This window comes from Urocitellus parryii, chromosome 13 (assembly GCF_045843805.1).
Source record: "Urocitellus parryii isolate mUroPar1 chromosome 13, mUroPar1.hap1, whole genome shotgun sequence".
Taxonomy (NCBI): Eukaryota; Metazoa; Chordata; class Mammalia; order Rodentia; family Sciuridae; genus Urocitellus; species Urocitellus parryii.
The window spans coordinates 36,298,110-36,318,048 of NC_135543.1; the positions used below are offsets into that span (position 1 = coordinate 36,298,110).

The following is a 19,939-nucleotide window of genomic DNA, read 5'->3' on the forward strand; positions in this document are numbered from 1 at the left end:
TCATTGGAAGCAGAATTTGAACTGAGACAAAACAGATGGTAATGAGGCAAGCAGCTAAGCATTCCTAGGAGAGAAAATAGTAGAAACAAAAGTATGAGTTAAGAGAACAATGTATAGTCTAGGAAACAGAGTTAGTTCCTTGGCTGGAGCAAAAGGCATTAAGTATTAGAAATGAGGGTAGTGCCCAAGTTATTAAGGACCTTATATAGCAAGCCTAAATTTATTTGGATTTTTATTTTCAAGGTAAAAGAAACTCAAGGAATATAATAAAATAAGTGGTACATTGGATTTGTGACTTAGAAAGCCCATTCTGTCAGTCAGGGAGGAGGATGGTCTGGGGTTGGGGATGGATTAAGAAAAGATAGAGACCCAAATTCCCACTGGGAGACTGTTGCAAGGATGCAGACATGAGAGATGGGTTCACCAGGGTTAGAGTAGGGGAGAGGTGAGCTGAGCTGAGGGCAGGATTAAAATGGGAGGTGGATAGGATACCAGAAGTTTGCTTAGGTGACTGGCTGGCTGAAGGTATCAGTCCTTGAGATGAGGAATAAAGAAAAAACTAGATTTAGGGGAGGATAGGGGTGGAGATTCCATATGGCAGAGAACATTTTGATACTGGAAGGTTATTCCATTCTCCAAAAGAGAAAAAAATACCGGTAACAAAATTGTTTCCTTAACTGCTCTTTTACCTGTAAGTCATTCTATAGCATTCTTCGTTCAAATATCCAGACTCATATGTCACTTTGGTTTCCAACTAGCCACTGCATGAAGTTCACTCATTTATTATTTACTTTATTCAAACATAATTCCAATGCACCAATAACTTGTAAGTTACTGACTGTGAACAGACAAGTAAGACATAACTTGCCTTCTCCTCAGAAATGGCATTCTAGTTGGATCCAAAAGGACTATAGCCACTCCATTATAAATCATGTAGTTTGATACCCTAAAGGTTCTGAAGTATAGAGTAGAACCAAGTAAATATCCATGAAGTGGAGCAGAGATTAGTAAATAGGCTTTAGCAGATCTGTGACCTCCCTGAAATCTGTATTAAGGAGGAATAAAGAAAAGTAAGGAAGGGTAGTATGCTCAAACAGGTCTCTAACCCTTAAAAGGTTAAGAAACACTCTAGCTTTCAAGTTCATTTGGGTACTATTGAAATACTTTTCCAGCATGGAAAGGCAGAGACCAAGGGGAAGCTAATAGCTTGGCAATCTGCCTAGTCCACTGATATTGGACTATATTGTCTTTTATTTTTATTTTTGTGGTACTGAGGATTGAACTAAGGGCCTCATGCCTGCTAGGCAAGCACTCTACCACTGGCTACACCCTCAGCCCTAAACTACCTTCGTTCTTACAAACATCAAAAGTGACCAATCTTCTGACTTAGCGTGAGAAAAGGCAACAAGATCATTAATTCTAAAAGCCTAGTTATTTAAAAAGATCAGATGTTCAATGGGGATTTCCAGGCACGTGCGCCAACGCCGAGGGCACCGCCTGGCTGACACCTTCCCGCCCGATCGAATAAACTGTTCCGAGCTCCGCCTTTTAGACTCAACCGAGAGAAGTCAGCGAAAGCTGTGGAATCCAGACCAGGTTTTCAAGCAACAAGACGGAAGTAATAACAAGCCGGAAGTTCCAGAGCCAGCCCAGGGAAAGGGGGAGGGGGGAGCAGGAGAAAGACTGGGTAGGATGGCGGCTCAAATTCCAATTGTGGCAGCCACTTCCACCCCCGGGATAGCCCGGAACAGCAAGAAAAGGCCAGCTAGCCCTTCCTACAACGGCAGCAGCGGAGGGGGCTACGGAGCCAGTAAAAAGAAAAAGGTATCCACCTCTGGCTTTGCGCAGGTACGCTGGCACTCTCCTACTCTGCGCGTGCGCGGGGCCGACAAGGACAGAGCGCATGCGTATGGCCGGCGGGGCGGAGCGTGTGCCCGGGCGCGTGCGCAGTGTCGGGCTGGGATGGTGCCGACCGAAGTAAATGCTGGTTGAAGTAGATGCTGGTTGGTGGTGTAAATGAGTATTTTCCCCCCACCCCACCCCCCTAAGTTTTAACTCTTCGGGCTTTGGTTAGATTCGCCACCCACCTTGTATTGTGAGGCTAGAAGAAGAGATGAGTGGTTGTTACAGATTGAGGACAAGGACCGCCCATCCCCATCGAGGTCACATTTCGAGCGGGGCGCTTGACTTAGAACCTGAATGTCTTTGAAAAGTAGCGGGTCTCCCCTTGGTTCATCCTACTACATTGGCTGAGTGTCTGAGGTGCAGAGCGCCTTGCCTACATGGAGGAACATAGAAATGCATTGATAACGTATGGTTTCCCTCATTTAGGAAATTTTTAATTTCTGCGTTATGATACCAGAGCAGAGACAGGCTGGCCTCTTGAAACATCCTTTGTGTTTTCACACATAATATAAATGAAATCACACAGAATATTCTTTAGTGTCCCTCTAAGTTCCTTTGTAGAAAAGTCTTTTTGAGACTTTTTTGGTGTGTGAAAAAGTCTTTATGAGACTTAAGTAAATCTGACATCTTGTACAAACATTTATTGGTGGACATTTGAGTTAATATAACTGGGATTCCAGGCGTGCTCCACTTGTGCATATTCTTTATTGGAGTCTTTTCTGAGATATATCGTGAATACTTTCTCCCAATATGCCTATTGTTTTGATATTCAGTTATGCCAGGACCAAGGAATGTAGTCAGTACATTTTGGAGGAATGATTCTTTTGACCCCCAAAGTAGCATTGGTCAACTCTTACCATAGCAAGCTTCAGAGAATGACCAAATGACTTCAGGATACTGGAAATTCCAATAGCCCAAAGAAGTGGAAATTACAATTCTGGGGCCTTAGAACACTCACTGAAAGGAAGGGCCTCCAAAGTACTCCCTGAGGACTTTCTTTGTCTTAGCAGCACCCTCTGGAGAGGCTGGAAAGAGCAGGCATAGTGAATTGGCATAGTGAATTCTTTTTTTTTTTTTTTTTTTTTCCTTGACTCTCCTCTTCCCAGCTGGTGTTTAAAGAAATGTAGTAACCAATTACTGCTTCCACCCTCAGCATCCATTCCACGAAGAAGGAAAACAACTTGGCTTCTGTCTCTGGCAACAAGTCTTAAATTTTTGTCTTGCTCTAATTCCCTGATCCACAGCCATTAGCACAGTACTTCCTTGAGAACTGCCTGGAATTTTTCTAGAGGTGATCCTCATCTGTGTTCCTTGCTCAGCCTTTCTGTTATATTTCAGTTCAATTCAGTCAGCAAGTGTTTATGGTATTGTGTTTCTGTTATGGCCCCAGAAGTATGCTTAAAGATATTTCAAAGTATTATATCCTGTTCCCTCCCTTCCAAAAATCTCTCAGAAAAAGAGAATGGCAGATATATATTAGCTTTCTGTTGTTGCTGTTATGAATTACCACAAATTAAGTATCTTAAATAACTCATAGGGTGAGAAGGCCAACCCACAGAAAAACCACTGTCTGAGAATGGAGTGTTGGGGAGAAAAGAAAAGCTTTATTCAGTGGCCAAAAAATGAGGAAGAGGGAGTTTTGCTCACAAATCAGCTTCTGGACTCTAGCAGCGGGTTGAAGATTACAGATATAGGATAGGAATGGTGAGGGAGAGACTAATAAAGGGGAGGAATATTCATGTCTTCTCTGGGACTAGGTAGTGATCATCCAGGAACTTGCGTGCTACCTTCTTTCACTCATTCCATGAACTGGTGTGTCTGGGCATGGCAGCTGGCAGGTGTCTTTAGCTTATATAGGGAGAAACTAGGCAGGTAGGTCTTGTCATATTAATCCTATATTATAGTTTGGGACAAAACATTTCTCGAATGTTTAACAGGTTTACTTGTGGAGCTGATTAGAATCTGACCCAAAAGTTAATGAAACAAAGGAGATAGACATAATATGAAGATAGAGATGCCAACATTCAGTCACCCATGGGACATCTGTAGGCCCAAGTGAAGAGTTAGTGCTTTCAGCAAAAGTGGTCTTCAGTTCCCTAAAGAGAAATGTAGGCAATGTTATCATCATAACCCACATGCCAGAGATATTATCTACAACAAAGCTAGGGGAAGACTAATAATTTATACCTGACTCTGTGTCCTCCAAAATTAGTAATTTTCAAGTCAATAAATAGCAAGTATCCTGTTTTTCACTTAGGATTATTTGTGAACATTTCTCTGTATTGACAGTCATCTCAGTCAGTCTAATAGACTTTTAAGATTATCTGACTTCACTGTGTCCTAAGGAATTAATTTCTCTTATTTAACTGACTTTATTGAATATCGAGGTTTTATCTTGCATTTTTGCTATAGTAACTCTGCAGTTTTAGACTTATCCTTTTTTAAAAAATCTGGGATTCTAGATGTATCTGGTATTTGCTTTTTCAATGATAAGACAAAAAGACATTTGTCTCCTTTTTTTTGTAACCACAGACAGAAAGCCCAAGTTATCCTGAAGTCTGTGTCTGAGTCATGCAGGCTGCTGTCTGGAGAGAAGAAGCTATTTATTTGGGCTCTGTAGTTGGGCAGTGATGGGCTGAGACCCTAGGCCTTGCTGACTTCAGTGTCTTAGCGACAGACATGTGCTTCTTTAATAGCAGTCCAGGTTTCTCTTCTCTGGCACTTACATAAGCTCTTTTAGTGCTGCAAAGAGAGGACAGCCCTTAGTGTTAGGCGTTACTTCCTCTCCTCTGTTTAGGGTGTTCGTGTCTCTGGACAGTCCATCTCATAAAAATCTCTTAGTGTTAATAATGTTTTCATAATATGGAAACTATATATCATTTTAAATGTTGTTTTAATGCATCTGAGCCCCAGAGACTTGGACTTCCCTTTGGCTAAGGTGTCTCCCTCTCATCTGCTTGGCTGAGGTGAAGGGGAAGGAAGGTGAAGGTGGAGTAACATGGGGGTGGGAGTAAGGTTGAAGAGGAAAGACAAGCAGAAAACCAGTCTGAACTTCCTGTGGGGATTTATCTGGTTAGAGAGTCAAGAAAGCCCCCCACTATTTTCAGAGGCAAGATCCACTCTGGAATTGTATGGCTCAGTTCTGTTCAGGTGGTTTCCTTTCTCAGCTGCTTCTTTAGCTTGACTTCTCAGGGGATTCAGGCCTGCTGAGTGGAAGAGCAGAGGATGGAGCAGGCCCTCCAGGAGGAAGAGTCTGTTTGAAAAAAATCCATGCACATCATCTTCATTCCCTTCTTGACTCTCTAGCTTGGGGCTTGGAACTTAGACTTCCAGCCTGTCTTTTAGAAGCCACCCTTCTCTTACTGTCAGCTATGCTCTTTTCTGATGGTATGACCTCTCCCCTGGCAGGACTTCCAGACTATCTAGCCTACATTGACTTGCTGAGTGCCTGTTTTTCATAATGGCTTCTGGGGAAGTCCCCTACCTTAATCCCACACTGTTCCCCCTGATCTGCCTTGAGACAAAGAACTAATGTCAAAAGAATCTGCATTCCTTCCCCTTCACTGAGCACTCAACACCTTTGAGCTTCCTTGCTGGGAATCAGGGGAGAAAAATAAACAGAAAGGGAGAGGTGCAGTCTTGGAGCATTTAGGGAGTAGAGTAAAAGTCAGTTGCACTCCCTGAAGCTGGGGCTCTGGGAGCTGGGCATGCTCTTGTGGATGGTTCTGTAAACACTGTCCAAGGTCTTGGGGTCCTGTTTTTCTCTTTTGAATTTCCTCTTTGCTTATTTAGCAGTTCAGTTTGTTTGTTTTTCTCAGATGGAAACAGTATTATAGTAATAGTCATATTCTTTATGGAAATCTCAAACTATTAATAAAGTTGAAATTTGAGGTGTATCTGGAAATCTTTTTCAATTCTGCCCATTTTCCCTAGACTAGACCCTAAGTCACCCCTACCTGTCTTGGGTATCCCTTCTAATATGATACCCACTGGGTAGTTCTTAGGGTTGTCTGTCTGTCTCAAGTTCTTAGGATTTTTGTTTTTCTCTTTTTCTTAAATTTAGACCACCCAGTAGGCCTGGCCTCCTGACAATGCAGGGGCATTGGCCTGTTTCCTGCTGAGTAGTCCGATGGAGCACCCTTATGAAGAGTTGGATTCCTTGGGAGAATGATCTCTTTTCTTCTAAAACTGGCAGGTTTCCTTAGACCTATTCCCATCATGTCCTTTTCAGTCAGTGCCCTGGACTTTCTCCTTTGTCCCTGGATTACAACCTCTAAAAAGAGTGATTTCAGTGTGAATTTCCTACAACAAAAGATTTTGTATAATGACAGGTAAGACTGGTTTGAGTGAGGATGAAGGGAGGGGCCATTCAGACAGGGGGGATGGAATACAGGTTCCAGATTCCTTGGCTGGAGCCCTAGCCCACCCAGAAACCCCGAAGAGGAATCTGGGAAGGTATTTGCGGAAAGACTGGTCAGAGTAACAGAGTGAATGCTCCTTGTTTTCTCCACTCTTCTTTCCTCTTACAGATCCCATTGAGAGGACAGGAAAGTATGCATGCGCACACTTCCAGAGACGTAACTTCTCATGAAGTTAAACATGCACTTACCAAAAAACACAACCACTCCATTCCAAAGTATTTACCCAAGAGAAAGGAAAATATTACAGCAACTTTATTTGGAGTAACTTGGCACTGAAAATAAACCAAATGTTCATCAACAGGAAAATGAATAAACACTTTTTAGTACGTCTATATAGTGGAATTCTCCTCTGTTGAATAGTAGTAGGCAAATACATTGAAACAAACTACTGATCCATACATATATCAACTTGTATAGGTCTCAAAAACTTTATGCTAAGCTAAAGAAGTATATGCTGTCAGACTCCGTTTATATGAAGTTCTAGAACAGGTGTAAGTACTATAGAAATCAGAGTAGTGGTTGCCCTGGGGCTGAAAGGTATTGACAAGGAAGGGACATGAGAGAACTTTGTGGGATGATGGAAGTGTTCTGTATTTTGATAACAGTTTGAATTACACTACTATAAACATTTAGCAAGCCATGAAACATACACTTAAGATCTGTGCATTTTACTATGTGTAAATTTTATCTTGTTTTTTAAAAAGTTGAATTGTAGTCTGGAAAGATTGGAAATTGCCTCTGAAATCAGATAGAACCTTATTTTAGCTATTTCTAATTTGTTATCAGCTTAAAGCTTTCTTGTTTTAAAGCATATCAGCCTGCTTGTCAGAATACTGTCTGGCTGTAGCCAGCTGACCTGTGGCACTCCAGCTTCCTCTTCATTTTCCGTCCTCAGAATGCCCATGTCCTGTTGTGTCCTTATGCATGCTGGCTTCTGCGTAGGTTCTCCAATGACTAAACCCTTAAGGTGCTAAGCCTTTTTGCCTTAATGTTTTAAGACACAGCTGATAAGATAAGCAGGAGTTGGGACTGTGTGGTATCATAGAAATGGTGGGGTTTTTAGAATTGGCTTGATCTGGGTTTGAATCCAAAGGTAGAGTACTGTGTGGCCTTGACTCCATCCTTCTGAGCCTAGTTTAGTTTTTTTCAAAGTGGGAATGATAGCACTTCCTTTGTAGCTGTTGTTGGAGTTAAATGAGTCAGCTTGGGTCGGATAGCCATCCTGAGCTTGGCACTAAGAGGAACTAGAAAACATGGCAGCTGCAGGTCCTACCCTCTCTCCTGCTCCCCATTAGGCAGGGTCTCCTCTGGGGCAGACGACCTGCTAGAGTGCTAGTTGCAGTTTGTCCTTGTATGTTCCCTCTTGTTGAGAGCAGAAGTGGTGAATCCTGCTAGAAGAAATTGACTTCAAACAATTCTTACTATGTTTTAAGGGTGTCAGCATGGAAGCCATGAATGAAAATAAAATGGTGTCCTCTGAGTTTAGCACAACACCAGTGGAAAAAGCTGGAAAACCTTTGCCGTTTAAGGATCCTAACTTTGTGGTAAGTTTCTAAGGCATTATATTCATAAAAAAAAAAAAAAACAAAAAAAACAATCACGTGTTGGCTACTGATCATGCTGGGCCTGCAGCTTTGGTGGCTCTGGTGTCCCCATCTTCTAAGTTGCAACCTTTTCCCCATGGGCTGTTATGGGAGGGAAGGGGCAGGATAAGAAGGATCCTTCCTGTGGATCTTCTACTTTGCCAGAGCCCAAGGACTTTGGTACCTTTGTGGAATTAATTAAAGGATAACATTTTGAGGGTGGGTCATTCCCATGATGATTGCTTCCCTTCCCTTTTTATTGGTCTTGCATTAGTTTCAGGTAAGGCTTGAAATATTTAACTGAAAGAAGAGTGTTCCTCATTAGTTTCTTAAACAAATCTAAGTGTTGTGCTATGAAGTAGAAATGGGCACTTTTTCTTTCATTCTTAAGGGATATAATAACATTGACTCAAAGATTTGGATTACACTATTAAGTTTATTTTTTATGAATGAGTTTTGTAAATACAGTGTTACTAGTGTCACAAATATTTTGGTAGTTTTTTTTCCATTTTATTTTGTAATCTTCATAGGACCAAAAAAAGAGAGAGATTTCCAGAAGGCTTGCCATGCCACAATTGAGGCTTACTCAAGTTTTCCAGGATCACTAGTAATTTGGAAGGCAGAGACTTGCCCTCAGAAGGGAGTTTAGAGATTCAGTCATGAGATTAAATCTAACTTTGTAGTAAATTTATTTTAAGGTGATCAAGTCATGAGTGAATTCTGCAAAGTTAGACCCAATAAAAGATTTGATTTTGTGTGTGCATATAAAAACATAACCTTTTATTTCTATTCTATCACCAGTTAACTCGTAGATTTTGACAGTCCAAATTTTCATTTGTTCAAATTAAAATGAGTATACAATGAAGTACTTTTTAAAAAGGTCTCAGGGTACAAATTATTGGTGATAGAATGAAAGGTACTTAACAGTTATGATAGCATAAATGTCAGATTCTCATAGTAGTCTCTGTGGATTTTTGTTTTTTCTAACCTATGCTTTTAACTTGAGCACTCTGGCCATGGTGGTGCAGTAGCTGGCAAGAAGAACAGAACCTGGAAGAACCTGAAACAAATTCTCGCTGCTGAAAGGGCATTGCCGTGGCAACTGAATGATCCTAACTGTGAGCTGTCTAGAGTCTTCCATGTGATTATAATGCTCAGACTAGGAACTTCCTTACGACAGACCTGTGTTATTTTATTGTGTTTGCTTTATTGTAGGAAATTGTTTTTAGCTTGAAAATTTTATAGTGGCATTGATCTAGGAATATTATGTGTGTATTACCTGTGAACTGTGCCTGTGTTGAACCTGTTTGTGTTGTCATGGGTTAGAGTTAGTGTCATTATTAACATTTCAGTTTGAGAGATAGGTCCTGCTATGATAATATTGATGTTTCTATTAGACAAAATTCTTATTTAAAAGTCTACTCTTAAAATTAAGAATAAGGTAGCCCAAGTATAATGCTAGATTTAGGAGATTCCAACAACCAGCTTAAAGTCCAACTCTTTTGCACTCTTAAGCCAGCATCTTTGAATGTGAATACTTTCTGCTGCATTATGTTTAAATTTATATAAAACACTGTTAGATGTTCTGTTGAACTTCATTGTAAAATGCAGGTTCATTGATCACTACACCTCCTGTCTTGCTGTATGTCTTTCATGGGGGTGACTCAGATGGATGACAAATAAGCTAGTCAGTCATCTAGGTGTGGACATGCAGGAGTCTGGGTGCTCAGATCCAGTTAGTGGGTTATTTGACATTTCATTACCATCAACCCATGGAGCCTGAGATTGTGAAAGTAGCTTGTGGGCAGATGAATTTTCCAGCAATTCTGCTGGGATAGAGGGTTCCTGGTGACAAGGCAGGGCTGGATCCAACCCTGTACTTGGTCTGTAACATACTATACTATTTTTCTAAGACTCCTCTCTTATTTGCTTGGTTAATCCACATAATCCATAATCATAAAGGAAAATTTCAGGAATATTATCAAATGTTATTTACTGTGGTGGGGGGAAGGAGAGAAAGAGAAGAATGGAATTAGAATGTTTTAAGGCAAGTTTAGTCATCTCTTTTTTCCCCCCCTCAGACTTTAGTATTGATGCTCCTCCATCCTTTAAACCAGCCAAGAAGTATTCTGATGTTTCGGGTCTTCTTGTGAGTATAATTATATCTCTATTTATTATAACATTAAACTGAAGAAGATTTCAGAGTAATGTCCAGACTGTGTTCAATATCCACCACCAATGATTCTGCCTACAGCCCAGGTACTATGAATAGGTAATAGGTTTGTGCAAGGCATCCATTCTGCAATCTGGGACAGCTATGTGGGCATCCCAGAGGGAGGATTGTTCTAGAAATCAGGAGACATGAGTTTTACTTCCTTTTTCTCGGATAGTTAACTATTTGGAACAATATGAAAGAGACAATTACCTTTTTAACTGCCAAAGTTTCAAAAACCTGCATTTTAGATGATTATACTTAAAACAAAATATTTAGGGCTGGAGGTGTAGGTCAGTCATAGAATGATGGCCTCACATGCTTTAGACCCTGGGTTTGATCTCTAGCATTGGAAAAAAAAAAAAAAAGTAAATGTTTCCATGGAAGCACTGTGATTTCCAAACTTAAGCACCAGACCCCCCCCCTTTTTTTCTCCAAATAAAATCATAAGAGAATCCATATATCTAAAAGGGCTAGAGTCTTTCCTAGCCATTGAGGTCTCCTGGTCCTTTTCCTCCTCCCTACCCCCATCCTGATGACCCCCTCAAGTGCTTCTAGGGAACAAAGTTTGGAAACTACTAGTGGAGCTGGAAGTAGGAATTGGGGAAGTGGGAATTGGGCAAGTTACTGAAACTCAGAAACTGAAAAGAGCCCTATTTCCTTATTTGTAGAATATAGAGCAAGTGGGGTACTTGTAAAGACATCTTCCCCTCACCTTCTTAATCTGTTCTTCATATCTTATGAATTTATAAGATGGGCTTTTTCTCATAACTATAGAAATAAAACTTGCTGTTTTTTAAACATCTATCTCTTAAATCCTTATATTTTAATGAAAATGTGTGATCCCCAAATTCTATAACAAATTGACCAAATTAGTTATATACATTATAAAGAAGAATTGCCTCCTTCCTATATCCTTTTTTGGGGGAATTGCCTTTTTATATATATCCTTCTTTATTCCTAATCATTTTCATTGTTCCGAACTCATTTTCATTTGTTTTCCATTAGTACTGTATATGCTATAGTTTGAATATAATTTGTCCCCCAAAAGTTCATGTACTATAAAGCTTGGTCTCCAGTGTGACTTGAGCTCCTGCTTCCTGCCTGGTAGTCAGGAAATGGTCATGGCAGAGGGAGTTGGTATGATCCTAGATCTCATCTTATAGGCTTCTTTTTTTTAAATAGGCTTCTTTTTTTTTTTTCAGCCACTATAATCTTGTACTACCTCTTATCTCTTTCTCAAAAATAGCTGCTTCATATTTTTTTAACCATCTTAATAGTTGTTTGTGGCAGGAGAACTAGTCTGGCACCAGTTATTCTGTTATGGCCCAAACTGGAAATCTCTTGCTGTGTCAATTCAAGCTTTTGGAAGCCAGACCCCTTAGAATGTCAGCTTTATCCTCACCATTTTGGGCAGTTCATTTACTAGTATAATTTCACCTGTTAGGAGGCATGAGCGCTATTTTGAGAAACATTATTCCAGGTCTCTTTTTGCCATTGGTGAAGGTCTTGCTGTGTTACACAGTACTTGAAACCTCTTCCCCCACTTCTTTGTGAGAATTAAAACATTCCGCATATTCAAAAAACATCAAATCATTGAAAGACAGTTCCATAGGAAAATGGGCAAAAGAATAAGAATTAGAAATTATAGTAGAAGAATGTAGATGACTAATAAGTAAGCATTTGTCTGGTAATTATAAAAAGGACTCATTCTACAGGGAAGAAATTAAAGACTTTTTTTTTCCCCCCTGTACTGGAGATTGAACCCAAGGATACTTTACCATTGATCCACATCCTCAGCCCTTTTTATTTATTTTTTTATTTTGAGTCAGGGTCTCATTGAGTTGCTTAGGACCTTGCTAAGTTACTAAAGCTGGTCTGGAACTTGCAATCCTCCTTCTACCTTCCCAAGTTGTGTGCCACTATGCCGGGCAAGAAATTAAGATGTTTGATTACATATTTTGGCCCCAACATAAGGAAGTGGATATTCTCATACATTGCTGTTTTCAGGTGGGAATGTGCATTAATACAGCTTCTTGAAATGACAATTTGGCATTTCTCTTATAACACAAAAGCAAATGAATAATCCAGCAATTTGCCTTCTAGGCAGTTGTCTAGAGAAATAGGTGCACAAGGAGCTTTATGCAGAAATACTTATGGAAACTGTGTTAGCAAAATGTTGGAAACAACAGAAAGCTCTATCACAGGGTATATTGTCACATTGTTCTGTGAGCTTGATGCATATCAACATGCTTAAAGTTCTAGGATGCAAAACAGCATAAAATCAGCATGCAGTGTGCACTTCTGTAGCATATATGTCAAAATTAGAATGATATAGAGATGATTAGCACAGCCCCTGTGCAAGGATAACATGCAAATTCACGAAGTGTTCCATTTTTTAAATTCTTATTTTTTACTATGCCAAGTTTAGTTTTTCTTCCATAGGATTTCGTACAAAACAGGAATAAGCAAATTATGGCCTACATGGCAGATTTATTTATTTTCTATTTTACTGTGGCCCATGAGTATCTTTGTTGTTATTGGTTATAAGTTCTTTATAGTTGTTGTGTGGTTCTTAGTATTCATGTGACTTAAACTGTGTCTTTAAGTAGCATTATACCATTTTATATATAAGAACCTTGTAGGGGTATACTTGTATTTATTTCTTTTCAGTACCATGCTTGTTGTATACTTTACTCCTACATGTTATAAACCCCACAAAAACTTGTTATTATCTTGCTCCAAGTGGTCAACACATTTTTAAAGAATTTGAAAATAAGAAAAAATAAATCTTTACTCATCCACAAAAATAACACATTCACAAAAAAAGACATGTTGACTAATTTCTCTGTTGTTTTTGTGTTAAGGGTATAAATAAAAACTTCTGGAAGAGTGCCCACACCTAGCGGTGGTTTCCTCAGGGGAAAGCAAGGACTTGTGGGTGGAAGGCAATGGTAAAGGGAGACTTTAGTCTTACTTGTACTGTTTTATTTTTTTTCCCAAAGGAGAACATGGTTCACTTATTATTTGTATAATTTAAAGTTACATAATTAAAAACTAAAGCCTAACTCATATTTACAGTGACACACCTGTCCTCAGCCAGCCACATGACTGTTTCCTCTGCACTTGGGCATGGCAAGAAGACATGTGGAGGTCACATCTGTGTTTAACCCTCATTACAAAGCTATGGAAAATGTTAAGACTCTGGGTGAGATGGGGAAGCTGTGAGCACTGCCTGTAACTCTTTGCTTGTCACCCTGCAGCAAGGGGGACTAAAGCTGATTGCCATTTAGGAACATGACCTCTGTTTGTTGCATCCAGGCTCAAGGGACAGGATGCAGAGGCAGGTAGACTGTGGAGATGAGCTTCCTCACTTGTTCATCTCTGGGGTATTACTTGGCATCCTTCCTTGAGTTCAAAATGCAGGATGCTGGCTCCTGGGTCAGGCCCATACTGTTCCAGTTTTTGTTGGTGCCACAGGATCTCTGTATCCCACATTGTTTCTTCAGCAGCCTTCTTGGCAGTAAGGTCTGAACTTGGGTAGCTTAACTAACACAGATTGGTGTAAGGAGAGAGGCATCCATGCAGTGGAGCCAAACTGAAGCCAGCTCATATATGGAGGCCAGGTGGTCCTCACCAGATGACATGCCTGCACCCTTCTCAGAGCTTCAGATAGTCTTCCCCTGCCAGATAGTTAATCTAACTGCCTCAGGGCCATGAGCCCTCGAAAGAGACTTGTCACTGTTTTTCTAATTAAGTTTTCCCTTATAGTACTATCATTAAAGGAAATGTAGTACAGAAAGGCACTATTTAGATCAAGCAAGAGGATCAAAGTTTTATTTTATATAGAGCTTTAATTAATCTTTACTTTTTGGGAATACATCCCACTTTCCTGACACACAGCAGCTAAATACTGTAGGGAGATGCCAGGTGGCAGGAGTGAGAACATGAGAAACCTATGACTCAGTTCCTTTCGGCTTGTTGCCTCTTCTCTGAAGTCTTCCCCCTCATCAAGCCACAAAATTACTAAGAGTCTAGGTCCATACACACATGACAGCAGTGGAGCAGACAGTCCACCCTTGAATAATTGGACATTATCTGTCTAGACTTTAATGCCATCTTTTATAATTTTTTAAATGGAACTTAAAATTACTCATATTTTTTAAAATAAAATCTATAGAAGCCATGCTCTTTGAGATATATAGTAAGCAAATTATTTTGTCTGCTTTGCACATGGGAAAAATAGACTGAAAGAGAATTTTGATGTGTCTAGGAAACAAGTACTCTTTTCTTTTGTGATGGTCCTGATTGTCTGTTTCTTTGTTTGTCATTCATTCATTCAGTCATTCAGTATATAACCACTGATGGCTCCCTGTGCTCTCTGCATTGCACAGGAACTGGTCTACAATGATAAGCCAGCCAGCTTACTTCTACCTTGTGGAGCCTCACAGCCTAAACCTTAATCAGAGAGTATGTAAATAGTAGACTTCAAAGCAGCAGAGATAAGCATTGCTCAGGAGAGCTCCACAGTGCTATGAATATGACCCTCTGCAGAGGCACTGATAAACCTTCCTTGAAGCTGTGACTCACCTTCAAGTGGCAGGAGGGGTGTGGGTCCAGAAAGCATGGGAGCAGCGCCTGCCTTGAGGAGCACAGACCTGGGGCACTTACTGGAAGGGAGTGGCTGTTGGAAGGCAGGGATTGATGACCATCATGAATTCAGTTTTGGAACTGTTGCTTGCAACCCTTGAGGGACCAAGAAGAAGGGTCCTAGAATAGGATGTGGTTGTTCTTTCTGTCTGTTCCCTGAAGTGTTTCTCAAGTCTGAGGAGATTAATGAGTCTTTGTCAAAGTGAGCAATTTAGTGTTCTTGGTGACAGTAAAACATAATGAAGATATATTTTGCTTTTTGTAAAGTAGAAAAAATGTTAAGACTTGTGCTTGAACTTGAAACACCACAACCAAAAACTTTGTCCTTCACTGTGCCCATATCTCACGCAGGCCAACTACACAGACCCCCAGAGCAAGCTTCGGTTCAGTACTATTGAAGAATTTTCCTATATTAGGAGGCTGCCATCTGATGTCATCACTGGCTACCTGGCTCTAAGGAAGGCCACGAGCATTGTTCCCTGAGCCTGAGCAGTGGAGATGAAGTGGGAACTGTTTCAAAGGCAGACTTTGGGCTCGATTTTGTTTCATGGAAACAAACGCATTCTGCTGTCAATCTCAAAATGTCAATGCTGTGCCTTGGAAAGAATGTTTGGCTTTAATTTAAGGGTTTTTAAAATTTTTTTATTTCTCTGTTTTCCCTCCAAGTGTGATATTTCCTGTTGAATTAAATTATATTTCAGTTGTTGCCTCAAGTAAAATTGTTTGACAAGAAAATACAATAAAATTGTGCTTTTAATTTAACCCAAGTAAGTACCATATTTTTATTTCTAAGCTGTGAACTCTTGTCTAACATTTAAAGATTCTGCAGTGAATCCACAACAGATCTGAATTATTCTTGATCCTAGTGACTCTCTTTTTAGAGCATGTTACCCTTTCTCTTGGATTAGAATGATCAGAAGATTGGAAGAAGTCTAAAATTTGGAATGAAGAAGAAAGAGCTGTGTGCCCCATCCTATCACACTGGACCAGTCCTTTGCCCTGTGCCTCAGCCTTTCCTTGTCCCTGGACACATGGGAACCAACACTGATGCTCCCTGTCTAAGAATAATCTTGTCTTGGTGGAGGATGCTGCCCCTTGGCCTGCAGCCTGCTCCAGGAAGTTGGCATGTGCTTCCCTGTTCTACAAGGAGAGGAAACATTTCCTTGGACCAGGAAAAGGAGTCTGGAGACATGCCTGGCTTTGCTGAGCCCTGTTGCCAGTTGTCATGTTTCTGTAGGATAGGTGGTAGTACCAGGCCTTGGATCTTCTGGGCCAGGGCCGCCTCTACTTTATAGAGGATTGGACACCCAGATGCCCTTTCTGGGGACAGCCCCTCCTACAACCCACCCCAGGCATAGAGAAAAGAAAAAACAAAGCCTCATCAGCTGGGAGTGCAACCTGCTAGCTGGTAGCAACTACCTAAAACTTGACTTTCCTCCTACCAGGTACAGTAGCCCCAATGTCCTTCGGTACCTTCTCACTAGTGGTAACAGAGAAGGGGTGTTGTGTAGCATCCCCTTCCCCATAACAAGGGACCTATGGTGACTAGGAAAGGAGGGAGCTTTCCTCAGCCCATGGTCACCAAGCATTTGAGCCTCTGGTGCCAGGGTTCTCAAACCATAGCCACATCAGAGTCACCTGAGGGCTTCTGAGGGCTTTATAATAAGAGACGTTGTGAGGTATGCTCTGATGGTGAAATTGAGGTGTCTGAAAAGTCAGAGGCTTCTGCCTGGCTCCTACACTGGCCTTCACACTTCCTGCCTTCAGGAAACACCCCAGCTTCCTTTTCAATGGAGAACAGTTAGTCAAGGACACTTCCTGCTTCTGCTTCCATTTTCTATTATGTAGAGTAAACTTGGGGTCAGTCCATGTCTTCCTCGAAGACCCTCTCACCAAATGGGCATTTCCATTCAATACTGATGCTAGATGCTGCCTCAGTCCTACCTATTCAGGCTCTATGGGTTGTGAGGGACTAAAGAGAGAAGCCCTGCCCTGCACATGTCCTCTGAGAGGACCTGCAGACTGTTGCTTCCATGGGCCTCAATGTTTCTGGATGTGTATTCCATGAACCCTCTGAGTCAAGTGGGAGACTGCTAAAATGCAGTCTCCTGATTCACATTTGAAACCCTTTTGGCAGACTCAGGGAGTGAGGCTCAGAAATCTACATTTAAAAAGTGTGGTTATAATACACACAGGAGTTTGAGAATCACGCAAGATTGTGGACTGGACAATTTGGTCCTATCTTTCCTGTTCCTCTGCTAGGTTTTCCCCATGGGCCTCTTTGCTGAAGAGCTGTGAGTTCCAAAGTTCAGGTCATTTCTCACCCCAATCTCCAGAAGTTCAAGCTGAGCCAAACCAAGCATCAAACTCTGAATATTTTCAATGAGTCCTATAGATTTAGAATGGGCAGGTAATCAATCCAGTGCTGAAATAGCCCTTGCCATCCATGTGGTGGCCCAGCCCTGGCTATATGCAAGAATCGTTTGTGTGTGACTCACTTTCTCCATTTCTTTTTCTATATTTTTAATTTTGTTCTAAAGCAGGAACTAGAACCAAATAAAATTAAAGCATTGTTTTGGTTTGATTGGTTTAATATTCTTCAAAGAGCTGAGGATGACTCACAGACTGTGCCCCTTTTATTAGTAATTAAACTGAAAGATCATATCAGCTCATAATGGCTGATTAAATACCAAGGCTATACCTCACTGAACAACACTCCTAAATTTAAACTGATATTGTTTAATATTGCTCTCAGATAATTTTAATATTTGATGTTTCAGGGTAGCTATAGCAAAGTAGCATTAAGTACAGCCATTTTAGTTTGTTATTTTCATTTTTGTTGGAAAGGGGTTTTCACTTTGAGTAGAAGAGAACACAAGATAAATAATGTGATATCTATGGATTTTATTGCATTGACAATGCTTCTGTAGCTTTCATGTTCCATTTTTGTGAATTTAAAAAATTATTTGTTTTACTCTTAACTAAGTAATCCATGTATGTTCTATAAAATTTAGGAAGTACAGATAAATAAAATGAAAAAATTCAGAAACTATGCACAATCCCCCACCTTGTAAGAAACTACTCTTAACATTTTAGTGTACATCTTTCCAAACATTTTACCCATGTACATTTATGCATGCATTTAAAAAGAATATAAACCTTAATATATTAAAAAAAAAAGAATCCAGCTATGTGGATGGGGAGCGGGAATGGTGAGGGACATCTTAAAATACCCAGAGAGATTTTGAGGTTTGTTTTAAAAACTAGATTTATTAAAGTATAATTTAAACAGTATAAATTGCTAATTTTAAGTTACTATGCAGTGAGTTTTGACAAATGAATACCATCAAGTCTCCCTCAAAATCAACATATGGAAATTTTTCATTCACCTCAAAATGTAGGAGCTTTTTTCTAAATCATTCATATTGTAATGAAATATAAATGGAGGAGTTATATATTTCCAAGTTTTCCTCATGCTCATATCTAATTTATAATTAACTAAATTCCTGGCCTTAAGAAATTAAAAAGCTCATTCTGATTCAACTGGGCTGAGGAGGGTCTAGGCATAGTATTTTTAAAACTCTTCAGATGATTTAAATATGCAGCCCCTTTTGAGAATTTTTGTTAGAAATACAAAGAAAATATCTCACATGGGATATGTTTTCTTATTCCCAGATCAACCTTCTGTCTCAGGACCATGGACAATCTGGAAGGGGGTTCAGGGTGTGTGTGTGTGTGTGTGTGTGTGTGTGTGTGTGTGTGTATGTATGTATTTTTCATTATATTAATTGAATACCTGAGGCAGGCTAACTTTATAAAGAAAAGATATATTTAGATCACAGCTCTGGAGATTGAAGGGCATGGTGCCGGTGTGAGAAGAGGGATCACATCGAAAATCAGGAAGTCAGAGAGAGACTGGGGTGGTTCATTTCCTTCAGGGGGCACACCGGAAGACCTAAGGACCTCCCACTTAGAGACCTCACCTCTTAAAGGTCCCACCAACATTGCCACACTGAGGACCAAGTTCCCAACACATGAACCTTTGGGGTCAAAAACATAGAAATCATGGCAGTGTGTATTTAGGATTCCTATTTATAGCATCCCACACTGGAGTTGGAAATCTGAATGTCACTGCAGACTCTTTCTTCCTGTCTTTTCCCCCTACATTCAGTTTCTTCCTCCTCAGTTCTCACACTGTCCCCCTCCTCTTCTACTTGGCCATCCTCCAGCCTGACTTCAGGAGTACCCTACCTCAGGCTTGCACACTTTCAATGTCCTCCTAACTCCTCTTTCCTGGATGCTGACTCCTCCCTTCTGCTCTCTACTCTGCTCTCAGAGGGGTTTTGAATGGCTTTGCCCATCAAGACCTGTCCACGAGTGACTTGTATCTGATATCTGGTCAATTCTGGCATTGGCCTCTAGGGCCCAAAGGATAAACACAGCCCTTAAGGAAAAACAACAATGAGCTGGATTTGAGAAATCAGATTTTCTTTTTGAAACCACACTGAGATACAATCTATTCTAACTGGAGTTTGAAAATATCTGATGCATGTTTTCACAGTAAGATGAGAACAATCTAGGCATATTTTAGGACTATGTATATTGTTGGAGATGTGCTTTCCAGAACTGTGGGTAGCACTCATGGGTGAAGGAGACCTATTTGTCCTACCTCCCCAGTTAAAGCATGCATCCATCCAGATTTGGTATGTGTTTTGAAATTGATTTAGCACCTGATGGAGGGCTAAAAGTGTTTACAATGAGAAATCTCTGTTTTATGAACTCGTGGCTCTTTGGAGGAGATATCAGACACCTGATGCTGTTTCCAGAGCTTTATCTGTAAGTTGGAAGTGTTTGTTGAACTAAGTAAATGTAAAGGAAAGAAGCAGATATTGGCCCCTCACCGAACAGGACAGACACTTTGCGGAGAGATTGCAAATTATGTCCTCTTACAAATGTGTGGAACAAACAGTGTTATTTACAATGTTAAAAGGAAAGGTTCATATTCTTAGAGACGCATGTTGAAATATTTATGGGTGGAATGATATGATTTCTGGAATCTGTTTTAGGATGATGATTTCTGGAATCTGTTTTAGGATGATGTGGGAGGAAGGAAGTGGATAGGAGTAGTATTGAAACAAGATTGGCCATGGGTCAGTTATTGTTAAAGC

General features: G+C 40.4%; 1 protein-coding gene and 1 non-coding gene across 5 annotated transcripts; both read left to right on the plus strand.

The window, feature by feature from the left end:
• The first annotated feature begins 1,640 nt into the window (after positions 1-1,640).
• Positions 1,641-15,516, plus strand: Ino80c (INO80 complex subunit C). Of its 4 annotated transcripts, XM_077792294.1 has the most exons (6): positions 1,938-2,003; positions 5,969-6,236; positions 7,760-7,870; positions 8,916-9,027; positions 9,991-10,058; positions 15,123-15,516. In XM_077792294.1, the coding sequence occupies exons 3-6, from the start codon at positions 7,769-7,771 to the stop codon at positions 15,252-15,254; spliced, it is 414 nt and encodes a 137-aa protein (XP_077648420.1). In that variant the 5' UTR covers positions 1,938-2,003; positions 5,969-6,236; positions 7,760-7,768; the 3' UTR covers positions 15,255-15,516. The 4 variants fall into 4 exon arrangements, with proteins under 4 accessions (XP_026255828.2, XP_077648418.1, XP_077648419.1 ...); XM_026400043.2 differs by lacking the exons at positions 1,938-2,003; positions 5,969-6,236 and adding an exon at positions 1,641-1,848; XM_077792292.1 differs by lacking the exons at positions 1,938-2,003; positions 5,969-6,236 and adding an exon at positions 1,641-1,824.
• LOC113190651 (U6 spliceosomal RNA) lies at positions 12,418-12,522 on the plus strand. The gene has a single exon (XR_003301806.1). It is a non-coding gene; the product is annotated as a U6 spliceosomal RNA (small nuclear RNA).
• Positions 15,517-19,939: the final 4,423 nt, after the last annotated feature.